Source organism: Hemiscyllium ocellatum, chromosome 43 (genome assembly GCF_020745735.1).
Source record: "Hemiscyllium ocellatum isolate sHemOce1 chromosome 43, sHemOce1.pat.X.cur, whole genome shotgun sequence".
In the NCBI taxonomy this organism is placed as follows: domain Eukaryota; kingdom Metazoa; phylum Chordata; class Chondrichthyes; order Orectolobiformes; family Hemiscylliidae; genus Hemiscyllium; species Hemiscyllium ocellatum.
The window spans coordinates 23,258,931-23,282,557 of NC_083443.1; the positions used below are offsets into that span (position 1 = coordinate 23,258,931).

The 23,627-nt window shown below is 40.3% G+C and overlaps 1 protein-coding gene across 2 annotated transcripts in view; it reads left to right on the top strand.

Annotated features, from left to right (window-relative positions):
- Positions 1 to 9,533: 9,533 nt before the first annotated feature.
- Positions 9,534 to 23,627, top strand: part of LOC132834980 (elongation of very long chain fatty acids protein 6-like) — a 107,287-nt gene continuing 93,193 nt past the window's right edge. For both annotated transcript variants that reach the window (XM_060854157.1, XM_060854155.1), the window contains exon 1: positions 9,534 to 9,825. In XM_060854157.1, the coding sequence (XP_060710140.1) occupies positions 9,737 to 9,825 (89 nt within the window). In that variant the 5' untranslated portion in view covers positions 9,534 to 9,736. The remainder of the gene's footprint in view (positions 9,826 to 23,627) is intronic.

The window sequence follows — 23,627 nt, forward strand, 5'->3', positions numbered from 1 at the left end:
ATATTGCATGCTAATGTTTCAGTGAGAAACCAACTCATTAAATCCAAAAGAAAAAAAGATCTATCAAGCCAGATTTCAGTCTGGGATCTGACTTGTCCAGTAATAACATAAACTGGGATCATAACAGACTAACATCACAAGAAAAGCTAGGGAAAGATGCAAGTTCATGGCTACAGAAAGGGTAAACCTTAAAGGAAGCTTGGCTTGGAGGGAAAGTGATAAGGAGGAATGCTGCAGGAGCAGCTGATGAATGGTCAGATCAACTTCAATCTCACTAAAATAAGGAGCAGGCAGAAGGGGCTGAATGGTCTACTTCTGCTTCTATTTTGTATGTTCACGTCTCTGTCTTAGTGACAAAGAGGTCCACAAGAATTTTGTCTTGCTGTTAAGATTATAAACATTGTTCTGATTGCGTTCTGAAGTTGAGTTGAATAGAAAGAATGTTTCGCTTTTCACGAAGCCTTTCCACCCCATTGTATTTTAAGGGATTTTTGCAAATGTTCACACACTTATGAGTCAATAAACCAAAGGAAAACATTGACATAATTACGTAGAACTTTGTTATTAATGTACATTTAAAGAAATAATGCTAAACTTAGTCAAGGCTGGAGAATGGGGATGGCAGTCAGCGGTCCAGACAGAGGGTCCTGAGTGGAGTGGGTTGGCCAATAACCCAGAGCAAGGGCAGCCAGAGGCCTGGTGCAGTGTGGGGACAATGGCCAGCAGGCCTGGAGCTAAGATGGCTACTGGTTGGTAACCAGTGGAGCCTGGACAGACCATGTGAAAGGCCTTATATAAAGGCTGTAATATCTATCTTTTTAGCTTTATTTGTTATGAAACATTTTAAGAAGGTAGTCCAGACTCTCACCTTTTTAATTTTGTAAAGGCAGAAATAAAGTGGATATTCCAGGAATGATGCAGCTGGTCAAACCAGTCAGCTTTAAGCAAAACAGAATTTATTTAAACACTACAGATGTGATATAAGCAAAAGGAAACAGAATTTACAATTTGAAAACCCGAATGACACTACATCACAGCTTAACGAAACTGTTCCAATCTCTACACATCCCATAAACACATCCCTTGGCAAAAGGTAAATTCAAACACAGGTTCTTACAGGCTGGGGAGTTTTCAGAGAGAAAGTTCAGGCAAGACCTCTGTTGAAGCATGGAACCTCTTTTCACTATAGCTGCTTCCCTAGGTCCTTGGCAGTTTTCTGACTGCGTGCTAAAACAAACCAAATTAGATATAAACCTAAACTGGAAGAACTGGACACTCCCTTACCATTGCTTAAAGTAACCATTTCAGACAAATGAGCCTCTGTCTTTACGATCCCTCATGATAAAAACCAAGGACAACATAACCTTGTTAAAGGGGCAGCATTGTCACAATTTCTTATTTTCCTGACTTCTATAATGATATCTGTAATGTAGTATAACCTTTTTCCTTTATATTCTCTATTTTTTGTATTTCAGATTTGTACCTAAGATGGCACCATGTGTTGGTGACATTATGTTCTTCACTGTACTCCTGCTCTTTTGTAACTTGAGTACACATGGCTATAAAACTAATTCTAAAACGTAATGCTTACTTTATGATGCGACCCATGCAAACAGAAATCTGAACATCTCTCAGATTGTTTATATTTCTCTCCTATATCTCTAGTTGAAAATCTGTGCAGTATCTGACAGACAATACTCCTTGTAAAGTTTAATATGCTTATAATGACTATTGTATAAGGTAATGGTTTTGAATCAGTTAATGTTTACGTTACAATTGGTTCCACCCATTCTTCTGATGTCACAGACAGTCTGTGAATGGAGAGAAGCAGCTCTACTTTTTTTTGGGGGGGGGGGATCAGTTATACCCGAAGGTAAAGTCATTATGCTTGACCAAATGCATTTATATTTACTGTTATCATGCAGTAAACCTCCTTGTTACTTAAGATACGTGCTTCTTCTGTAGATAATCTAAGGTGGTGCAACTCCTCCTACTAATAATGAGATAGGTCAAGACAAATCCAAGATAAAGGAGGATTGATGGCAGTAAACGATCCTAAATAACCCTCACTGAATACTACCTGTAGGTAGAAGTGGCAAATATCACAAGGTTCCAGCAACAGTCATTTGAGAAAATATCACAATGGCCCCTGTATGTCTATCAGTTGGCACTAGATTAAATACACACAAAGTATTCTGTTCAAAGTGACATTTGATTTAAATCAAATCAATTGTTCTGATGTGGACTATTTGAATAAATAACCAAATTGATATTTCAGATTAAGACAATAAATATAGCTTGAAGATATGAAAATGGTGGGCAGGCAAAGGCCAGTTAAATGTGAACTCAAACCTGATTTGGCTCTGAAAAACCTGACTATTGGCATTTACAGCAGGATAAATAACATCTCCCAGATGCATGTAGTTCTTTGTGGCTATTTACATCACATCTTCAATCGTTAAGTGAGAAATTCTCAATAAGGATAACTAATTTCAAATGAAGTTAATTGTCATATTGGCACCACTTCTTCAAGACATATAGGTCCTGACAGCCAATGCCAACCCTAAAGTAATTTAGTAAAGCTAATGACTGGAAAGATTCACTGGATCCCAGACAATATACAAAGAGCAAAGGATGTGATCAAACAAAAAAAAGGTGCTAATACTAAGGGAATGACAGGAAAGTAGTAACAGACATCAGTAAAGGGATAGGGTGTCACTGGCAAATCAAATTTTTTGTTTATTCTTAGTTACCATGGGATATGGTGCTGAACCATCTTTTCAGCAAACAAGCAGCAGGTTGGACCATTTCAAATGGCAGTTTAGAATCAAACACATTACTGTGCGTGTGGAGCCATATATTGATCAGTCTAGGTATGAATCGTAAATTTCCTTCCCTGAACAACATAAATAAACAAATCAATTTTTTACAACAGACTTGTTTTGTGTAAATTACCACAAGCTACTTTTAATTTGGCTACTTATGAAGAAATCTCACAAGTAAATACAGTCAGTTCTATTCTCAAGCGATCCTGTGTTATGAGAAAATCACATAATAGCATTGACATTTAAACTGATGGGGTAAGAATCACATTTATAGCCAATACAAGTAAGGCAAGTTCGCATTCTACAACAATGGTCTAAATTCTTCAATCGTGTTATAGCCAATTTGCCTTGAAGAAATGTGGGTTATAACAGAACTGACTGGACTGAAACAATTACTTAAACGCTATTGCATGTAGCAATCAAAATAAGCCCCCTCAAGTAAGCAAGTTAAGCCTCATAACTCAACTTGGCTACTTCCCGATTAATGGTGAAATTCAGGTATAATTCCAACCAACAGCATCTGTCTCTGGATGTTCAATCCTTGTACAGTGTTATTCTTCAAAGTTTTGCTGCTGAAGAATCCTGAAGTTGAATTCTTGTAGGATTTTCTATCATGTGAAGTATCTGATGTGACATTATTGATGATCCTTAGGATCCTTTCATCCACAACATTGATTGTACTTTTGGAGTCACCAAAGTCTGTAGCTTGCATTCTTATCAGGAGTAGCTTCTCTATTTCTTGTTACATGCAGTGTTAACTGCCTGTTCAAAACACAGACTTTCTTGCCATTAACTCCTTCATCTCAGGACGTTCCTTATGCAGACAATTTTAATTGTTCATTTGTCACAAGGCTGCATGTTATCAAGCAGTTATTAACAACCACGCTCCCAGAAAACAGCTTGTTTATGTTCTACTAATTGCAGGGATGATGAATTAGCATGTTGTTTTAAGGCCATAAAACCATAAGACATAGGAGTGGAAGTAAGGCCATTTGGCCCATCGAGTTCACTCCGCCATTCAATCATGGCTGATGGGCATTTCAACTCCACTTACCCGCATTCTCCCCGTAGCCCTTAATTCCTGTGACATCAAGAATTTATCAATCTCTGCCTTGAAGACATTTAGCATCCCGGCCTCCACTGCACTCTGCGGCAATGAATTCCACAGGCCCACCACTCTCTGGCTGAAGAAATGTCTCCGCATTTCTGTTCTGAATTTACCCCCTCTAATTCTAAGGCTGTGTCCACGGGTCCTAGTCTCCTCACCTAGCGGAAACAATTTCCTAGCGTCCACCCTAATTCCTTTATAAACAGTTTAATTCCTTTATAAACAGTTTTGCTTTGCCCCTTTCTTCCCTGGAATCAGTTTATTCCAGAGAGTTATTGCTGAACCCCTGAATGGTTATTAAAGTTCTGAAGTTCACAGTATCACAGGCTGTGTTTATACAAGGAGGAACCATCAGCATCTACCTGAAATTTTGTAAGGGTGGCTGGGAATGTTATTTGGGTGGGAGGCAAAGATTTCTTGATGGCAGGCTTAAGTTATGAAATTAAGGTTCTTGGAAGCATTCAGGCAATATGGCTTTGGTTGGGAATCTCTTTTGCACTCATTAGCATCCATGAACATTCATTAACACTACAGCCTGCTGGAATTATGTTCACAGTCTCAATCTTATTCATTAATATTCGGAAATGCATGGCTTCACTATTTGTATAGAGGCTGTCACTGATGGAGCAGATTTCTTCCACTAAGCTCCAGTGAGTACAAACACCTTCATATCCAAGCTGTAAGGACTGAAACCTCACTAGGTTCAGAAGCTCATGAGGAGTTTTAGTCATTTGCAGTCTTGCTTGATGTAGTTAAAAACTTAACAGTACATGGGATGAATTTGACAAGGCCCACTAATTTGTCCAAATGAGACAGGCATATTGGTGATGCCAGCAAACTTGAAACGGGCAACCAAGTAGAACTCAACTGAAAACAAATCTGAAATGAAAAGGGGGCTTCACTTAAAAGGGAGCTCAACAGGTTCACAGCAAGATGCACTGACTGAGAGGGAGAGTAGGGGAATGGAACTTAAAAGTATGTTTAACAAGGCACTAGAAAGAATGGAGGAAGCAAACTAAGACGCTGATAGAAGAATTATATTGAGAGCAGACAAGTAAGGGTATAAGCTACATATCAAGGGTGGGAGTGAGGGAGAATGAGCAGGTGAACTGAATATTGGATATAAAGTTAAAACTGAACATGGAAATCTGGATGGGAGTGGGATTGGGGGAAAAACAAGAAAATCAAGGAAAAAAGTGAAAGACAGTATAGTCAAAGAGGATATTTAAGTAGGACATAGGACACCAGAGTAAAGAAGGTTAAGCTAAATTTACACAAGGAAAAGTGCATTGTAAAGCAAAAAGGTTGAGAGTGAAAGAATCAAAGAAAAAGTTCAAAATTACCAACTTTCTCAGAATCATTTTTCCAATTGTCATTGATAAACTTTGACAAGAAGGGCACCTAAGAATAGGGAGGTGATGGTCTCGTGGTAAAATCACTAGACTAGCAATCCATAAGTCCAGGTGAATGTCCTCAACATGGCTTTGAATCCTAACATAGTCAATGGCTGAATTCAAATTCGACAAAAATACCGGGAATCAAACTATGTTGAATGTGGAGCATGAGCGCACGTGTTAGGACCCGAAAGAGGGCGAAGCCAGAGGAAACTCTGGTGGAGGTCCGTAGCAGTCCTGAAGTGGAATCGGTCGTCCAACCTTGGTATAGGGGCGAAAGACTCAAGAAGACTGCCACCATCTAGTACAACGCAGCCCGCTTGATTGGCAACCTAATCCACTACCTTCAACATTCACTCCCTTAACCACCGATGCACAGTAGCAGCATTGTGTATCATCTTCAAGATACAGTGCAACGACTCACCAAGGCTCTTTCAACAGAACCTTCCAGACTAGTGATCGAGGGTAGGAGGGTAGCAGATGCAGGAAACATTGACATCTGCAATTTCTACTCCAATTTATACAGCATTCTGAGTTGAAACTATATTGCCATTCCTTCACTGTCACTGAGTCAAAGTCCTGGTACTTCTTACATATTGTCAGTGTCACAATGCTACAGTCCTAAGGACTGCTGTTATGAAGTAGTACCTTTATGAAAGCTAAAAGCTAGCAGAACTACCTGATACAGTAGCAAGTGATTTGAACAAGATACAATTTAACCTTTTGGTCCAGCAGCTAGTGTAGCTGGTTGCCTGGAGACAAAACTAAATTTGAATTAGGCCAATCAGTTTAAATTACCAAAAAAAAACTTAATCAAGTTTGAATTTAGTAAATTGACAATATTAAAAGCCAATGACACAATTTAATACTTTTCGGGTATAAGACCGGTAAAACTTGAACAGTTGAGAAAGAACTGTCAGAAATATAGCTCTCTTAAAGATACCTTTATCAATCAGTGACCTGTGAAATGGAAATCCCTAAGAAGAAGAAAATCTACAGAGGAAGATACCAAGAGAAGATTTCACAGCTGCTGGTTTTGAAATTTGCATTTTGGTAAATCTTAATCGGGGCTTTATTGGACTAGTATTATAGAAAGTAGAAAACCAGTTATGGGTTAGAGAGGTTGCACCTCATTGTGTAGAGAGGCTGTAGGCCAGACTACTCACCCATCAGATGAGTAGGCTGATAAGGATCCAATGACTATTTTGACTATGTCAAGATCTCAAATGGAAAATTATCACCTCATTCCTAATCCTTCTTCACAAATCAGTATGTACATGCCAGATGCTCGATCGAATTAACCTAGCAGCTACTTTAGCTTTATTAAGCTTCAGAGTAAAGTAAGGAGGAGGAAAAGGTGGAATAAATAATGCCAGTAGAACCGGAGATACACGGTGCAGGGACTGCAATTAGGAAGAAACACGTGGAAAGGGGAGCCAGGGTCTTCAGTGACATTCAGAGTGAAGCAACAGAGGATGTACCAAAGGCAGTGCTGGAGATATCCATACTGGATGAGGAAGACTGTCACATCTGCCATCTCCTGCAGACAGATCAGCAGCCACACAATTTTACAATAACAAGGTTTTGAGTATCAGTGACAATGAACTTCTTAGCTACTTGCTTCTTTCAATCTTCAACTAGGTAGTTATATTGCATCTCCCAAAAAACAACCCTAAGTTCATTTTATAGAAAAGTCCTTTATAGAAAAGTGGTACAGTTTGTGCAGTTCAGCATTGACTCAGAGAGTCAAGGTGTTGGAGTCATCAGATTTTCAGCCATCATTGGTTTCCCTCAGATCTAAGGGATTATCGACTGCAGGCACATGGCACTCCGAGGTATCATCCAACCAGGTTCCTAAACAGGTTTCATTTCTTCAATGTCCAGATTGTGATGGACTAGACACATGTTTCCTCCTCAGAAGAAAAAGGGGAGGCTGATGAAGATACTGAAAGCGGCAACACTGATGATGAAAATCTTGAGGAAGCCAGAGCAGGAATGAATCAAAAGCGCAGCAGGTCAGGGTTGCTTTTCCAGCAACACATTTTTAAGCTCTGATCTCCAGCATCTGCAGTCCTCACTTTCTCCCAGGAATGAGTCAAGGCAAACAAGCCCGAGAGAACCTCATATGGCTCGAGGTGAGTGTGATTGTCACTGACTGAACATTTGTTAACATTTAGAATTATGAGCCATTTTGGTGCAGAGGTGTTCTGCCCTCAAGGGAAATGCTTGATTTATAAATTTCAACATTAAGTTAATTTGTTGAGTATAGACTGTAAATGATTTTGTTCCCTTTGCACCAATAACCTGCTGTACAGTTTCACGGCCAAACCATCAGTATAGAGTTATGCAGAAGGCTGTGTTTCTGTGCTGTATGACTTTATGACTCTATTAAATGGTAGCTGCATTTATATAAGATTAAATTAGATTAGATTACTTACAGTGTGGAAACAGGCCCTTCGGCCCAACAAGTCCACACCGACCCGCTGAAGCGCAACCCACCCATATCCCTACATTTACCCCTTACCTAACACTATGAGCAATTTAGCATGGCCAATTCACCTGACCCGCACATCTTTGGACTGTGGGAGGAAACCAGAGCACCCGGAGGAAACCCACGCAGACACGGGGAGAACGTGCAAACTCCACACTGTCAGTCGCCTGAGTCAGGAATTGAACCTGGGTCTCAGGCGCTGTGAGGCAGCAGTGCTAACCACTGTGCCACCGTGCCGCCAGGTTCAATTCCCGCCTCAGGCGACTGACTGTGTGGAGTTTGCACGTTCTCTCTGTGTCTGCGTGGGTTTCCTCCGGGTGCTCCGGTTTCTTCCCACAGTCCAAAGATGTGCAGGTCAGGTGAATTGGCCATGCTAAATTGCCCATAGTGTTGTAAGGGGTAAATGTAGGGGTATGGGTGGGTTGCGCTTCGGCGGGTCAGTGTGGACTTGTTGGGCCGAAGGGTCTGTTTCCACACTATAAGTAATCTAATCTAAGTAATCTAATCTAATATAAAACCAACTGCTGTATGAATTAAAATAATACGTAGTTTTAACAAAAAAAACTATAAAATTCAAAAAGATTTGTGAATTTGGTATCTCTTAGGTATGTATCACACACACCGAGTGGGCAGGAGCAGGTAGAATTTTTAATTTCATGCCCATGTCTTTTTAAAGATCACAATTTTTAAAACATTATAATTGATAACATCTACAGTAAAAATAGTTGTGATGTCAAAATGTTCACAAAGTAGAAACTTGAAACAACTGCCATTAAGGCACAAAGTTGTGCCCAGTCTGACAAATCTCTTGTCTTTGGAGATTGTCTGTGGCCTTGCTGAAATATTGTTAATTCATTAACAAGGTGGCACATTCAATGTCCCCTAAAACCTCATCATTGGCAAAATAATGCAGCATGTGCTTTAGGATTAACAATGAGTGAGACTTGGAATATGGTATTCATCAGTGAGGCTGTGAAACGAGATAAAAAAAAATTGACTTTCTGTGCCCACAACAGGTGTCTACTTCTGCAAATCTGCATAAAAATATAAGCAAAGCTTGGCAGTGTCATCCTTAGGAAAGAGTTTTTTAAAAAGAAGTACCCATTGCATCAAGCAGCAGCAGCAGCAGCATCATCATCAGGACCTCACATCTGTCTCTCCAACAGCAGCAGCATCCTCCACCGAAAAGGAACACACTGGGACAAATGCGCGTGCGCGGTTCCGCGTGAGGAAACTGCCAATCGAGGCCGTGCCACCTTCCGAAAGGTGAGGGAGAGACAGATGGCATAAACGTCTCAAATCGCCGCGCCGCGAAGCAACGAGAGCTGGCGAGCCCACGATATTATCGGTCATGATGAAATAGTGGAGAGGGTGCTGGAAGGCTAATAGGTTTTAGGTGAGGTGCTGAGAGGATTTATGCATTTGCCCACCCCGCCACCCCCCCCCCTCGCGCCATCCATTTTCACAATTGTGTCTGCCTGAGTGGTAGGTGCGGTCCGGGCGGGCTTCCAAGCGGCGCTCGCGGGGCAGGTGGGCGGGAGGCGTGCGCGCTCTCGCGGGAGGGGAAAGTCAGGCGACGACGCAGCGCGGTCCGATCCACTCAAGTGAAGTCCGCTCCGCTTTGCTCCGGTCCAGTTCGCTCCGGTCCGGTCCAGTGCGGTTAAGTTCCAGTCCAGTTTCTGTCGTCCTTCCATCGGGCGTCGTTCAAAGTCATCGCGCCGCTGCTTCAGCACCACGAACCCTCGCAGCCTTCAACCTCCAACCCGCTTCATCCTATCCCATTCTTCTCTCTCAATATATACCTTATTTTTTTTTTAAAAAACAAAGTTATATTAATTTTAGGGGAAGGAAATCCAAACATTCTCTGTAGAAATCGGGGGCGGGCAACCGGGAAAACCAAAGAGCGTGGAGGAGGAGGATGAACATGTCAGTGATTTCTCTTCAGGAGTATGACTTTGAGAAACAATTCGACGAGAGGGGAGCCATAGAATGGATGCAGGAAAACTGGTGAGTGAATGCCGTGGATTGCAGGTGTACAGAGCCACCCGTTTTCATTTCTAAATAAAAATCGAATTTAAAATTTACGTAATTACTACAAATGTTGCATAACAGAGATTCCAGTTGGATTTGGTTTCATCGATATCCATGGAAAAATAGGTTCCATCTGCTCCTGAGGACTAAGCATCTTATGGAAGACCCATAAAAGCTATGTGTGTGTTTTTGATTTGCATCTTAGAAGCTTCCCTTTGCTGTCAAAGCTTAAGTCTGTGACCTAATTTTATTTGACAGTGCATAGTGATCAGGTTGTAACGATGTCTCTGTGTAATAATAGAGCTGAGGTGAAGAGATTGAAGAAGGGTGGGTGCACAATATAATGCAGACTTGTGCCTACATTAAATACAGTAAAATCATTCATTACAGCAACAGGCACTCCATATGTGTTACTAATTGCTCAACTGGTGTTTTTCAGGAACCACAGAGCTAAGTTGAAGTATTTATATGATACAGGAGAGTATTGATTGCTAACTTTCATTTTACCCAGATGAGTTGAAATAATATATCAGAATTAAAAAAAGAAAATGCTGAAAATGTCAGACAACTTCTGTGGAGAGAGGAGCAAAATTAATATTTTAAGTCAGTGAACCTTTATCAACCTATACATGACAACTGTTTCTCTCTACAAAGAGACTGTCTGACCTAATTAGATTAGATTAGAATAGATTCCCTACAGTGTGGAAACAGGCCCTTCGGCCCAACAAGTCCACACCAACCCTCTATGAGTAACCTACCCATACCCATTTCCTTCTGACTAATGCACCTAACAGTATGGGCAATTTAGAATGGCCAATTCACTGGACCTGCGCATCTTTTGGATTATTTTCAGCAAATTTTCATATTCATTTCAAGTACCCAGCATCTGCAGTATTTTGCTTTCACAAAGTAACATATATGGTTACATGCCCCATAATTGCTTAAAAAAAAGATGAGTTCACGTTTACTGATAATTTACAGGTTGCATAATTGTTGTTACCTAAAAAAATGATAATTGCTGTCATCTTTGTTGCAAGTGGTGACCATTGATGATGGTGCATTACTTGTTCCCAGTTTTCAGGAGATTAGATGATATTAGATGAATGTGGAGCGCTAATGGGATGTTTTATCCTATGACGAGCTGCTTTGCAGCACAGGTGAATATTAAAATAATTCCCTTTACTTAGCAACAAACCAAGTGAAAATGGCAGTTTGAAACATACATATTTCATACAGCACTCATTCATCAACTCAGAGAATATTGTCTGTCTACTGATTACTAACATTGCTATTCAGTACCTGATCAGTCAATATGTCTCGCCATAAGTCTATTTCTGGACAAGATAATGTGTCAGATGCGATGAAGTGACTAGCTCGAGGTTAGTATGGCATGTAGATAATCCATAAGTGACCCTGGTTTGTAATCCCACAAGTGAAGAATTTACAAGTTAGTTAATGCAGTGGAAATTTACGAATGGAATTTTATTAAAAGCATTTCGTGGTGATCCCAGTTTATGCCATGCACACTTGAAATATGAATTTATAAACATTACAAAATTTTGTTTCTTTCAAACACCGGTGGCATTCATGCCAATATGACATTGGCAGAAAATGTGCCCTACTCCAGTTCTGTAAAATTTTGTTTGACTACGGAACTTACGTCGGACGGTGGTTCAGTGGTTAGCACTGCTGCCTCAGTACCAGGAACCCGGGTTTGATTCCTTTCTTGGGTGACTGTCTGTGGGGAGTTTGCACATTCTCTCTGTGTCTGTGTGGATTTCCTCCGGATGCTGTGGTTTCCTCCCACAATCCAAAGATGTGCAGTTGAGGTGAATTGGCCATGCCAATTTGTCGTTAGTGTTAGCTGCATTAGTCAGGGGTAAATGTAGGATAGGGGAATCGGTGTGTTTCTTTTTGCAGGTTCAGTGTGGACTTATTGGGCTGAAGGGCCTGTTTCCATATTGTAGGGAATCTAATCTAATCTAAACTGTGCTTATATTAAATAAGAAGGCCTTGTAAATTACATCAGTATCAAAAATGCTGTGACAGGAATGGAATTTATTGTGGGATGATAATTATAAATTTGTTTTCAGAAGCATAAATAATTGCATATTTGTACTCATGTCTTGTAGAGTGAAACATTTTTAACTGGAGGAATGCATACTTGGACAGAATAAAGAATAGAATCATCAATATTGCGGTTCTGTCACAAAATTCCTGTGAACGAAGTTTTAGTTAGAATCAATTCTGTATCCCTGGGTTGGAGATGTATTCTTTACATTGAATGCAGCAAATGATATCTTTTGGAAATTACAGCATCCCGAGAGTTCAAAGAAAATTGGTTGTCTTCCTCTCCCATTCTTAAATGCTGTAGCTTTTGAGGGTATTGAGCTTCAGGAGGAGACAAGCTACAGACAAGACACAAAGTGAAATGGATATATGAAGATTAAAAAAATTTGAAGTATTCAGCAGATCAGGTAATATCTATGGAGAGACAGAAGTCAGATCATGTTTCTGGTTTTGAGATCCTCCTCAGGATCTCATTCATTATCTGCTTTATATTCTTCCACGGACCTGTTGTGTATTTCCAACTTTTCCATGTTTTAAGTTACATGATAATCATATTTTCAAGGAGGCCATAGGAATGTTAGAAAGTTAAACTGATGTTGGGTAAACTGGATTAATAAAAATATTAACTCATTTATTTATGTCATGAAATTATTTATTTATGGCATTATAAGCAATGGGAATTGTAAGAAACTGTTCCTTTAGCATTATAATTCAGGGAAGTAAACTTGCAGGGCTACAGTGGAGGTTCAAAACAGATTCGATTGCCCTACAAGAGCTTCATTATGTGAATGTACCTCAAAGACTCTTACAGATGATTGTTGTACTGTAATTTCTAACCTTATGTAATTTTATTCAAGATTTAGGGAATTGTCTTTGAAACAAGAATTTTGAGCAATAATAATAAGTAGTTCTCTTTTTGCTGTATAGCGGAGCTGAAGGCATAGGTACAGAATAAATAATGAAATAGAATATCTTTCATAGATTGAATGATAAATGAATGAAATGATGAAGAATGCAATAGTGTAAAACCAAAGGAAATGAGTACAGAACAATTAAAGAAAAAACATGTGTTTGAAGCAGATTTGAGCAGGAGTACCAAGAAGATTACCGGCAGTTGATTTCTGAAACAAAAAGAAACAAATATTATGGTATGAAATTGTTGAACTCTGTATTCAGATTAGACGGCTGTAAAGTGCTCCAATCAGAAAGTGAGTTACTGCTGCTCAAGCTTGGTGAGTTATGATGAACTTCATGGAACAGTTTAGAAGATTGAGGACTCAGACTTCAGAATGGGAGTTTGCGAGAAAATTAAGACAACCAGATTGGTTAGGCCTCCGTTGGAATATTGCATGCAATTCTGGTCTCCTTCCTATGGGAAAGATATTGCGAAACTTGAAGGGGTTCAGAAAACATTTACAAGGATGTTGCCAGGGTTGGAGGATTTGAGCTATAGAGAGAGAGGCTGAATAGGCTAGGGCTGTTTTCCCTGGAGTGTTGGAGGCTGACTGGTGACCTTATAGAGGTTTACAAAATTATGAGGGGCATGGATTGGATAAATAGACAAAGTCTCTTCCCTGGGGTGGGGGGGTCAGAACTAGAGAGCTTAGGTTTAGGATAAGAGGGGAAAGATATAAAAGAGACCTAAGGGGCAACTTTTTCATGCAGAGGGTGATACGTGTATGGAATGAGCTGCTAGAGGAAGTGGTGCAGGATAGTACAATTGCAACATTTAAAAGGCATCTGGAAGGGTTTAGAGGGATATGGGCTGGCTGTTGGCAGGTTGGACTAGATTGGGTTGGGATATCTGGTCGGCGTGGACGAGTTGGACCGAAGGGTCTGTTTCCATGCTGTACATCTCTGTGACTCTGACTGGAAGTGCTGAATCAATTTCAGGCTGAATAGAGGCATTTTTTTTAGTGGCGACTTAGTTTGGATTTGAATTCCCCTTACACAAGACACTGCAGTATTAGAATTTAATGCAGAGTTCTAAATTGATTATACACAGCTGGTTAGGCAGCATCTGAGGGGCAGGAGAATCGATATTTTGAGCATAAGCTCTTCATCAGGAATGCAATGAAGAGCTTATGCTTAAAACGTTGACTCTCCTGCTCCTTGGATGCTGCCTGACCAGCTATGCTTGTCCAGCACCGCTCTCCTTGACTCCTGCTCGCCAGTATCTGCAGTTTTCTCTTTTTCCCTTCTAAATTGATTATGTAAATCACTTTTTTCAGGAAGGAGTTTTGAGGGTACGAGGTGGTGAGATGGGAGGAGGAATAAGGTCAGATGTAATGGAAAGGAGGAGTGATATGAAGGAGATATGAACCAAGCATTATCAGGTAGAGTGCCCCTTCAGAATACTGAGAAATGTTTTGACTCGAGTTGTCAGCATTTGGAATGTGCTGTGTGGGAGAGTGATGAAGGTGGATTCCAAAGAGAGCTGGATATCTCTTTGAAAGTGATGAATCTAGAGAGATATAGAGATGGAGAATGGGACTAGCTAGATAGATCTTTTGGGAGCCAGTCCAAACACAGAGGTCCAATGGCTTTCTTCTGTACTACAAAAATTTTATGATTCTATAAATCCTTGTGTCACAACGCAGGTTCCCAGTGCAGCAAGAAGCCTCAGGACAGCAAGAAGAAGACAAGGACCAGGTCTATAAGAATAGACTGACTTACCTCAAGATGAGCAAGTGACAGTGCAGGTGGAAACTTTGACTCTCAAGGGAGATGTTGCCATGGAGAAGGCAGCAGACACTGGCAGTGGCCATTTCTCCTCTCTCAGTGCTGTCTCCATACCCAACACTAGACCTTGTCAAACTGAAGTATGGATTTCTCCACTGTTCAGGGTGTGATATCCACTACTGGCCCACCAGGGTTTCCCAAATTATGGTGGCTTGCTGTAGACTGCACAATCAAATGCTACAGAACAGTGTGGCAGTTGTTGAAGAAGATGGTGAGAAAGAGCCGACTGTCAGAGTTAGGATGTAGTGTTGAAAGAAAAGAAAGTGATTAAAGGAGAAATGTGAATGGAGGCCAAGAATGTACAGCCGCGGGTTTCATGCAGAGTTGCCACAGAATCCCACAGAATGGAGCTGCAGATGAACTAAAGGGGTCGTAATGCTTGTATTCAACAGACGTTCAGATAATGTCAGAAGATGGTGAGTGGATGCATCCCTTCATTGGGATGACGATGACCTAACCTTATTCTTAAGAGTTGACATGTATGAATGGCATGCCAGCAGCCACCAGAGGCCTCATGTGAGATTATGATGACATCTCTCTAAATCGTTCTATATATTGTATATAGTTTAAAAGCGGTAACAGAACTGCTTGCTGAACTTTAAAATTGCTTCCTTAAATTTTCTTAGTCACATTTTCTGTTCTGACCAATAAAGAGACCTATTTCAGAATCTAACCCACATGCCCAACTCTGCATGCTACTATGTAGTGCTTCATTGTTACCTCCAAGGAGCTGGAGGAAGCTCATTCATCCCTCTGGTGAGTTTGGAAAGTTTGGCCTCTGTGGGAATAGAACCTCTCTGCTTGCATTCACCAGAATGATTTGCAAGTCTGTGCTTGCTGGGACTCCTGATGCATACAGTTTTGCCCATTTTGATGTATAAGTTGAAGAGATCCAAGAGTCATTCAGTCATGTTTGTTATATGGTTTATCAATAGCTTGGCCATACGACATGACAGTGAGAGTATGGTGTTATGTGACGTAAGGTGATGGGTTCTTGCATTAAGAGGCTTGGTGATTTCAGCATTGTTGAACATGTGATAGAGTGGCATGTACTGGCAACAAAGATCCTTAGACAGCACCTTCCAAACCCACAACCTCTTCCATCTAGAAGTACAAGGGCAGCTGTTACTTCGGAACACTACCACCTGGAAGTTCCCCCTCCAAGCCACTCACCACCCTGACTTAGAAATATACTGCCGTTCCTTCACAGTCATTGGGTCAAAATCCTGGAATTCTCTCCCTACTGGCATTACACAGCAAGCGGGCTGCAGCGATTCAAGAAGGCAGCTCACGACCACCTTCTCAAGGGCAAATACAGATGGGCTATCAATGCTGGCCAGCCAGTGACACCCAAGTCCCACAAATGAATTTTAAAAATGTTGTAAGCGGCTTGAGGTGTTTGAAAGAACACTTAAGATGATATTTAGCTTAAGCATCGGAATGGCTGTTGTTTCATCTCCTGTGCTGACATTGAAATCAGAGTAGAGTTGTAAGGGGCAGAAATTTTGATTTGTGAAGATGGGGTGTAGTGGCTGAGCTGGACTGCTGTGACTACTTGCTCATACATAGTGTGAATTACTGTTTGTTTTCTTTTGTTATAGTTCAGGGACATGCAGGAGTAAGCAACCAGAATCTGGTGCGACAGCGTACTCAGAATTTAGAGTACTCAATACTCAGTTGTACTCAGTATATTTGTATAACTATAGGTTGTGAATGCTGCCTTTCCAAGGGCAAATACTTTGGTCATCAATAATATCAGCATCGACTTCTTTCCACTGAAAGCTTAGCTTTCTTTTGTCTAAGCACTCCATGCTTCAGGGTTGTTGCCGGGCAGGAGAAGCATTTTTGTGCAGATGTTGTTGGGTCTGTTATTAGGCCTGGAACTGAAAGCACTGCATCTCCACTTGAGACTTTCTGGACACTCTTGCGTCTGCATTCACTCTGGAGGCTGTTCCCCCACCCTCAATTTTCAGAAACCAAAATTGTGTGCGAACTTAAGAATTTGAGATACAGAAGATTCCCTGACCTCAAGAGGGAAATCCAGCCCACTTAACATGTTATTTGACAGACTAGATTTTAATGCTTCAAAATGTATGCTTTCACATCAGGACTCTGTATTGGTTTCCCATAAGTTTCTCCTCAGGTTACATTAATTTGATTAAGAAAATGCATTAGACTAGGTAATATGTTTATGTCTGTGACTTGGTAAAGTGTCAAATACTAAATTTGATCTCTGCAGTTGTTTGTGATGTTAATTCCCATGAGTCCAAACACTTGTAGTGTGCAGGAAATTCTTTTGAAGGACAGGATTGCAGGTAGAATCTCTCAGTCAACCATTCATCAGCATTAGTGGGACAGTAAACAGAGTCTTTATTTATTGTTCAATTCGAAGAACTGATGCCAAATAGATTTCAAAACATCAACTGGTTTCATACATACAAACACACAAATCCTATTGGGTTAAATTATCAACAATGATTTGTAGTTGTAAGTTAATGCTCAAAGAATGCCTGCATAAAAGACTGTATATTTTTGGACATGTGCAATGTTCAAAATTGAAATTTCAGATAATGATCAAAGTTCTTATTGACCCCTTGTACCCATTTGAGGTAATTGTGGTGTTCAGTGGTTGTCTATTGATAGAACTTGAGATTACTTCAAGTGGAGATTATTGTATCTTGCAAATTATTTTGATGTGATAATTACTTCATCAACAGTATGAGGTACTATTCTATTTGTGACTTTAAAAAAATGATGTATTTAAGCTTCCACCAAGGTGATGTAACTGAGGCTGTGCCCACATATATTTTTGATTTTGCAAATCTTGCTTGATTACTCATTACTTTTAAACAGAAAGTTTAGCTGGAAGCCAGTTCTCTTTTTTTTAAAGATTTACAGTGAGACCATTGAGATGGGCACTTGGTGGGCGATGAATATAAGGCATGAATATAAGGAATATGAATATATTGATCTAAAGGGGTGAGTGAATGATGGACAGGGTTAGCACATGTGAGCAAATGACTGATAGGCTTGCTGAGCAAGTGAGTGGGTGAGTGAGTAACAAACAGGGTTTGACAACTGGCAGACCGGGCAAGTGAGTGGATAAGTAATGGACAGGGGTTATGAGTGAGTAAGTGGGACCAAACTGCTAGACCAGTCTAAACCATCCCTTCCTCTGGTGAAAGATTCTCTCTGCTCTTCTCATGTGTTTCAGCCTTGGATCCAGCTTGATGCAGTGAATTTTCCAGGCTTCTGTGTTTCTTGTAATTTTTTGATTCTCCTTGATGCGGTGGAAAGTTTTGGCATGGACTATGACATTCAGCAACCTCCTTGATGGCTCCTGTGGGTTACTTAAATCGGTGCCACACTTCATCTAAGCTACCTCTGCTCCTGCCTACACTGGTTCTGTGGACAGATACGGAATTCAGCTCAATATCAATTAACTCTCGCCAATGAAAGCTAAACTTTAATCAGATTTTCACTGGGAGTGGGTTTCTGACTTACAATAAGATCCAGCTCCATTTCCCACTTGAGTGGATATAATTTTGACATAGTTTGTTGCACGGTGCTGGGCTTCAGAATGGGAAACGTAAACATAATTTTCGAAGCGATCTGCTGAGAAGCCTGTAGTCAGGGGGTCTGTATTTAACAGTGCTCTGGTTAGTTTGTTTTGCTTTCATGTCATCGAGTTGTTGTGGTCTGAATCTCGAGGTTTGTTTTAATGTTGTATATTGTAGTAACTGACCCAATTGGGACAACCAGTCTCTCTGAACTTGAAACAGCTCCTAATACCAAGCCTTCTGATATGTGACTTCTCTCACACTGTTCTACTGCCTGATGTTTGCACCAGGTAGTCCTCTCTCACTCAGCCCAGACACTCCTTTGACCCTCACAGACAAAATCCAGTAACTCCATGCTCGGAGGCATTGGAGGCCAGCAGGAAGGAGTGCCTTGAACCTCCATAAATAGATGCTATCAAGCAATGACTATGACATGCCAAGAAGGTGGTGGTTGATAGCCCTAGGAGCAGATTGAGCCAGTAGCATCCTGAGCTTTGCTCTCTGAGATTTGTTCCAGAAGGTTCTGTAGATAGAACATCACATTTTCCTTCAAAAAGAACTATTTAATTTACCATCATAAGAATGTAGCCATTTGAAGCCCCATATGATACATGTATAATGTTTTAATGTTTTTCATAATGAAGGAAGCCCTTTTTACATTGATTCCTATGAGAATTAATACCTCACTTAATATCATTTGAACTCAAGTGATGATATTCAGGGATACAACCACAACTTTATGCAAGAATGTCCTGTGTTTTTATTTGACACATTGAAATAAGTTTTCCTTTTCTGCTGCATATGCATTTGCTCTAATAATATTGAATCTGCATGTTTTATAAGCAAGCATCTTTTGCAACTGTTAAGCCTCGTTAAAAAGAAAACCTATTGAAGATTCCTGATGAAGGGCCTATGCCCGAACCATCAATTCTCCTGCTTCTCGGATGCTGCCTGACCTGCTGTGCTTTTCCAGCACCACATTCTCAACTCTGATTTCTAGCATCTGCAGTCCTCACTTTTTCCTATGTAATCCAGAAGTTCAGGCTAATTCTCTAGGCAGCTGGTTAAATTTAAATTAAATCTAAATTGAACTAGTTGGATCTAGCATTTAAAAACTAGTCATTAGTTATGGCCATAACAACTAAATGTCTATTGTTGAAAAAGTAACTGGGCAAGATCTGGCCTGCATGTGACTTCAGTGATGTGATTGACTCGTGACTGCTGTCTGAAATAGCCTAGCAAGTAACTCTGTTCAAGAGCAATTAGGGATGGCCAACAAATGCTAGTCTTGCCAATGATGCCTTCATCCCTTGAAAGAATAAAGAATAGAGCATTATTTTATCAAGTTTACAGATGAAATATAACATATAGATTTAAGTGTAATCTCTTGAGATACTTCCATAATAGTCTCAGAATTATAAAGCATTCTATGAGCATCTTGCAGTTCAGTCAGCATAATAGACTCCTAGCCCAATTCAATTTAAGAATTCTAGCCTTGAGCACTATATTACACATAGTTATACAGCAGCATAATCAATAGCTATCAAATACTTCCTATTAAATTTGAGATGAGAACAAAAGAACAAGTTTGCAAAGTACTTATGTAAGTTTAAGGTATAAGTTGCAGCCAATTTACACAGCAAATTTCCACAAACAGGAATGTGAAACCAGTTGTTCTGTTACATTGATGTATATTGAGGGTTAGATGTTGATGAAGACTGTGTAATAGATCAGTATCCATATACTGAGATGGGCAGCAAAAAACTTTCAGATTTACAAGTGTTTTACTGTAATCTTTAGTTTAATGCATACACCAGTTTCCATCTTTTCCCTTCTGGACACTTTCCAGATCCAGAAGCCAACCCCCACTGGTGAGGAACTCAGTTGTTGAAGCATCACCTGTTCTCAATCAACTGTGGAGCAGTTCTGATTTACTCTTAAAGGGACCTGCACTTCTAACAGCGACAAGGATAATCCCTCTGCTTTTCAAAACAAAAAGAAATCACAAAATTTATTATATTCAAAGATTTTTATTTGGCTCAAATGATAACTGTTTCTATGTTGACAGATAGTGCCAAACTCGCAGTTTTTATCCAGTGCTTTCTATTTTTATTTCATGTCTTAGAGTTATCTGATATCATTTGGCATTCCGAGTTTATCACACATGCTTTTCATGTTTTCTTTTGAACTACAATTCCATTATCACACTCTGAACTGAACTTTCTGACTTCTTAACTTATTCTGCTGTGTCTGTAATAGTGCAGCTTTTGTTTGGTATTTTTTTGTGGACTTGTTTTCTTGACCAACAGGACCATTCATAGGGAATTGGTCCTTTTAACAGCAGGTCGACAATTACATTAAATGTTTAGGACGTGATAGCTTTAATGGTACTTAGGCACTTTTCAGTATATTTTTCTAATTTGTTTTTAGTTGATGTCAGTACTGAATCCACTGAGAGAATGCAATTTTATTTGAAGTTTGTATAATTTAAAAGTTACACTGCTCATTGCAACCTGGGTTAGGTAGAGCTTTGAAAAGATTTCTGTAGTTCAACTTTTATTTTGGAACACATATGATTGGAGTGAGTTTCCGTTTTGATATTGGCATATTGCTGGTTAAATGGCTGCTATATAACAATTTTCTACAGTGTAAAAATGTTTAAATGAAAGAAGGATCTGCACAACCATACAGTATACAGGAAAAGAATTTAAGCAGCTGTTGTGCCTTAATTCCTAAATTTCAGGGCAGCATTTTCTCTTCTGGTGATTGTTATTACTAAACTGTGGGAACTCAACCTTCCATTCTTTCCTATAAATGACATCTATCAATACTATTAATCAATAGAGTAACAATCCAGGATTAATGCGTGAATTTAAAACAAAAAACAAAGGAGGCCAATGGTGGCTCAGTGGTTAGCACTGTTGCCTCACAGTCGCAGGACCCGGGTTTGATTCCAATCTTGTTCTCCCTGCATCTGCATCTTCTTTGGACGGCACGATGGCTCAGTGGTTAGCACTGCTGTCTTACAGCACCAGGGACCGGGGTTCAATTCCAGCCTCGGGCGACTATCTGTGTGGAGTTTGCACGTTCTCCCTGTGTCTGCGTGGGTTTTCTCCGGGTGCTCCGGTTTCCTTCCACAATCCAAAGATGTGCAGGTCAGGTGAATTGGCAGGCTAAATTGCCCATAGTGTTAGGTGAATTAGTTGGAGTAAATATAGGGTAGGGGAATGGGTCTGGGTGGGTTACTGTTCAGAGGGGTGGTGTGGACTTGTTGGGCTGAAGGGCCTGTTTCCATACTGTAGAGAATCTAACCTAATCTAAAGGTAAAAGTGCCAACAGCACAGAAAATAGATTTTTAAAAAGGGCAAGTGCAGGTAGGAATGGCTGTAAAAGGCAAGTGCAATTCTGGATTTTTTTGGTGGGGAAATTGTAGATGAATGTTGTTATCTGTTTATGTTCTATCTTGACAGATCTAGTGAATTGATTTAAAGTAGTTCATACGGTTATCACAAATGACATATAGGCATTCCTCTACCATTTTCTCCACATCCCACACTGTCACTTTTCGCCTCTTTGCCTACACCATTGAGGTCACACTGGCATTCTTCCCACCCACCTCTTGCTTACTTATCTCCTATGTCACCTCAATTCATATTGGCAATCATCTGACCCTATCTATATTGATTCATGTGGTTGTTTGCACTTGAGTGACATTTTTCACCATTTAAGATGGATACCACGGTGAAAGAGTTGGAAGATCATTAATTTACTTATCTTTATCAATTTTTAAAGTTCCCATTCGGTGATTTCCCAGTACATGATGCCTATAGCCGGAGGAGTGCTTGTTCTACTATAGGCAACTTGTGTTAACATCAGCATGTCTTTTCACAGCTAATCAATCTAATCCCATTCCTCTTCAATAGGCACAGTGTGGTTCTTAGCCACTGTGAAAAATATTCCTTTGTTCTGTTCAATTTAAAAAAAAACTAATCACTCAATTGTGATTGGAGAAAAGGAAGGATTTGTAGTTAGATTACAGGTACAGTTTTGAAAGGAGTATAGTGAGAATTCAGGGCTAGCGTGTTCCTGTAAGAGTGAAGAGGAGTAGGCCCAGGGAACCCTGGATGCCAAGACATGTCAAGAGTTTGATAAAGAAACAGAAGGGAGCATACACGATGGTACAGTGCATTAAAAAAAGGGGATAACCTTCAAAGGAATAGAGAGTGTAGGAAATTGTTAAAAAAGAAATTAGGAGGTCACAGTGGGGCCACAAAACATCTTTCGCAGATGGGGTGAAGAGAAACTACAAAGCTTTTTAAAATTATATTAAGAGTAAAAAGGTTACCAGGAAAGGGTGGGACTTATTAGAGATCAAAGGGGTAACCCATGTAGAGAAGCAGTGGATGTTGATGAGATCTTAAAATAATAGTTCTCATTTGTATTCAGAGGAGAAAGACATTGTAGCTAGGATTTCAGTTGGGATGGTAAGCTTCCAGAACATATTGTGCAGAATACAGTGTTACAGCCTATCGTGCAGAGGGAAAGATCAGAATTAACATGTAGAAGCTCTGTACAAAAGTCTGATACAGTGGGAAAGGAGCTGTTCTTGAATTTGTTCGTAAGTGTATTCAAACTTTTATATCTTCTACCCGATGGAAGAGAGTATAACCAGGATGGGAGGGGTCTTTGATTACATTGGTTGCTTTCCTGAGACAGTGGGAAGTATAGATGAAGTCAGTGGATGGAAGGCTGGTTTGTGTGATGGACTGGCCTGTGTTCACGACTGTAGTCTCTCGTGAGTCTTAGGAAATGCAGTTGCCATGTCACACTGTGAGGCATCCACTCAGGATGCTTTTTCTGGTGCATGCATAAAAAGTGATAAGACTTCTTGTGGAGGACATGCCAATTTCTGTGGCCTCCTGAGCAAGTAGCAATGTTATTGTGCTTTCTTGATTGTCGCATTGATCTGGGTGGACCAGGACAGATTGTTGGTAATCATCTCTCCCTGGAATTTGATGCTATTGACCATCTCAACCTCAGCACCATTGATGCAGACAGGGATGTGCCTTCAACTCCACTTCCTGAATTTAATGACCAGCTCTTTCATTTTGCTGATGTTGTTGGAGAGACTATTGTCTTGAACACCATGGTGTTGTACTCAATCTCTTTCCTGTAATCTGTCTCATCATTGTTTGAAATCTGATCCACAACAGTGGTGTCGTTAGCAAACCTTTAAGTGGAGTTGGGGCGGAATTTGGCCACACAGTTGTGAATGGAGTTGTTTAAGGAATATAGTAGGGGTTGGATACCAGTCTTGCGGAACACCGATTTTGAGGATTATGGTGGAGCAGGTGGTGTTGCATATTATTACTGATTGTCGTCTGTGGGTCAGGAAGTTGAGGATCC